The sequence below is a fragment of the Vicia villosa genome, linkage group LG4 (assembly GCF_029867415.1).
Source record: "Vicia villosa cultivar HV-30 ecotype Madison, WI linkage group LG4, Vvil1.0, whole genome shotgun sequence".
Lineage (NCBI taxonomy): Eukaryota > Viridiplantae > Streptophyta > Magnoliopsida > Fabales > Fabaceae > Vicia > Vicia villosa.
Genome location: NC_081183.1, coordinates 36,313,757 through 36,315,547, shown reverse-complemented (window position 1 = coordinate 36,315,547; position 1,791 = coordinate 36,313,757). Strand labels below are relative to the sequence as shown.

General features: G+C 34.3%; 1 protein-coding gene across 1 annotated transcript; it reads left to right on the top strand.

Moving 5' to 3' along the window:
- The first annotated feature begins 235 nt into the window (after positions 1-235).
- On the top strand, positions 236-1,387 carry LOC131597073 (F-box/kelch-repeat protein At3g23880-like). The gene has a single exon (XM_058869788.1). It carries the CDS (start codon positions 236-238, stop codon positions 1,385-1,387), a length of 1,152 nt encoding a protein of 383 aa, XP_058725771.1.
- Positions 1,388-1,791: the final 404 nt, after the last annotated feature.

Genomic DNA, 1,791 nt, shown 5'->3' with positions numbered 1-1,791 from the left:
TGAAAACAAAAGGTTAATAAATATTTTTATATTTTACAAATTAAATTATTTATTAATGAAAATACTTCATTATTAACATTGCAATACAAAAATCATATTTGTATTATTCAAATTATATCAAAATACTTATAAATTATTTCTTTTTTTAAGTTTGTAATGTACCATTAACCATAGCATATAAAATTGTGTTGTCAGTTCACTTGGATTGCTGCTGCCGCAAGGGTTCAAGTACTCCATGTCGCCAGTAACCCTCCCTGATGAACTCATCGCGGAAGTACTGTCTTTGCTCAAACCCAAATCAGTTATGCGGTTCAAATGCGTGAGCAAGTCGTGGAATTCCCTCATCTCTGATCCATTCTTCATCAATATGCACCTCATCAAATCATCACGAAGTCCAAACATCATTCTTTTCCCGGACGACTTTCCGACGACTTCCAGTATTGCCCTACTCAATCCCTTGCTCGACGACAATCCGTCCATCAATCACTTCCCAAAAGAATCCAAATACAAATTGATGAAGTGGTATTGTCATGTTATTGGTTCCTGCAATGGATTGACATGTTTGGTCAATTCTCTCCCCGTGGTTAATTCTCCACGCAAGAATGAATTCTATCTATGGAACCCATCAACCAGGTGGGTTTCTAAAAAACCAGTCTCTTTTCTCCATTCTTACCAAAAATTTAACTTCTCATTTGGTTACGATAGTTTAACCAATAAATACAAGGTGCTGGCCTTCCATCCCAATGATGTCCGAATTCTTGCTTTGGGTGATAATATCTGGAGAAATATTCAAAGTTCTCCTACACCTCTTCATGAATACTCTAGTTTCAGTCATGCCAATCACGGTGTCTATTTGAATAATAGTCTTAATTGGTTTGCCCTTCGTGATAACAAACGGCCGAATGACTATTGTCGGGCGGATCTTAGTGTTCAACAATTTGTGATTATCTCTCTTGATTTGCGAACAGAGACCTACACACAGTTTCAGTTTCCCCAGTGTTTTGATCAAGTCCCGGTTGTTGCTCCAATTGTTTGCCGTTTGATGGAATGTCTTTGTTTTTCTCACTATTCCAGATGGTATAATTTTGATATATGGCAGATGAAGGAATTCGGAGTGGAAAAGTCTTGGACGAAATTGCTTAAATTTAATTATCATGATCTAATAATTCAATGTGGTTCTTCGAAACTTATCCAATTATTCCCATTGCATGTCTTTGAGAATGGAGATACGCTTATACTCTCAGGCAATCATAACCAATTAATTTGCTATAGTAGCAGAGATAATAGAGTGGTAAGGCAAGCTACAATTACAAATAGCATATGCGAACGTATGTTCAATGTCAAGCATTATGTTGAAAGCTTGCATGAAAGTAACATCCTTCAATGATTTACTTGCTTTAGTTTGATTGTATTTCTGAATGAAAATCAAATGACTATTATTTATTCTAAGTTGTATAAATTTCTTTTGCTTTAAAACATTTCTTCAGTTGGTATGTTGAATATACTGGATGATCCTGTTATGCCTCAAATGTATGTATTTTACTGTCTACGATAATTTTATATGATGCACATCAAGGGATTTTATCCTTGATACTATTTTTCAATACCATCACAGCTTCTTTGGTTAGTAAAATTTACTTGAAGGAGAAATGTGAGCAAATTGATATTTTCAAGAAGCAAAGAATATAAATCTTCTTGTGCTTTGTGTTCAATCATCTCTCATGTTGACGTTTTAATGGACACAAAAATATAATAAACAAATAAATAAGTCAAATTAGTTTTGAAGGGAAA

Coding starts and splice junctions, on each gene's coding strand:
- LOC131597073 (XM_058869788.1), top strand. CDS start 236: ATGTCGCCAGTAACCCTCCCTGATGAACTCATCGCGGAAGTACTGTCT.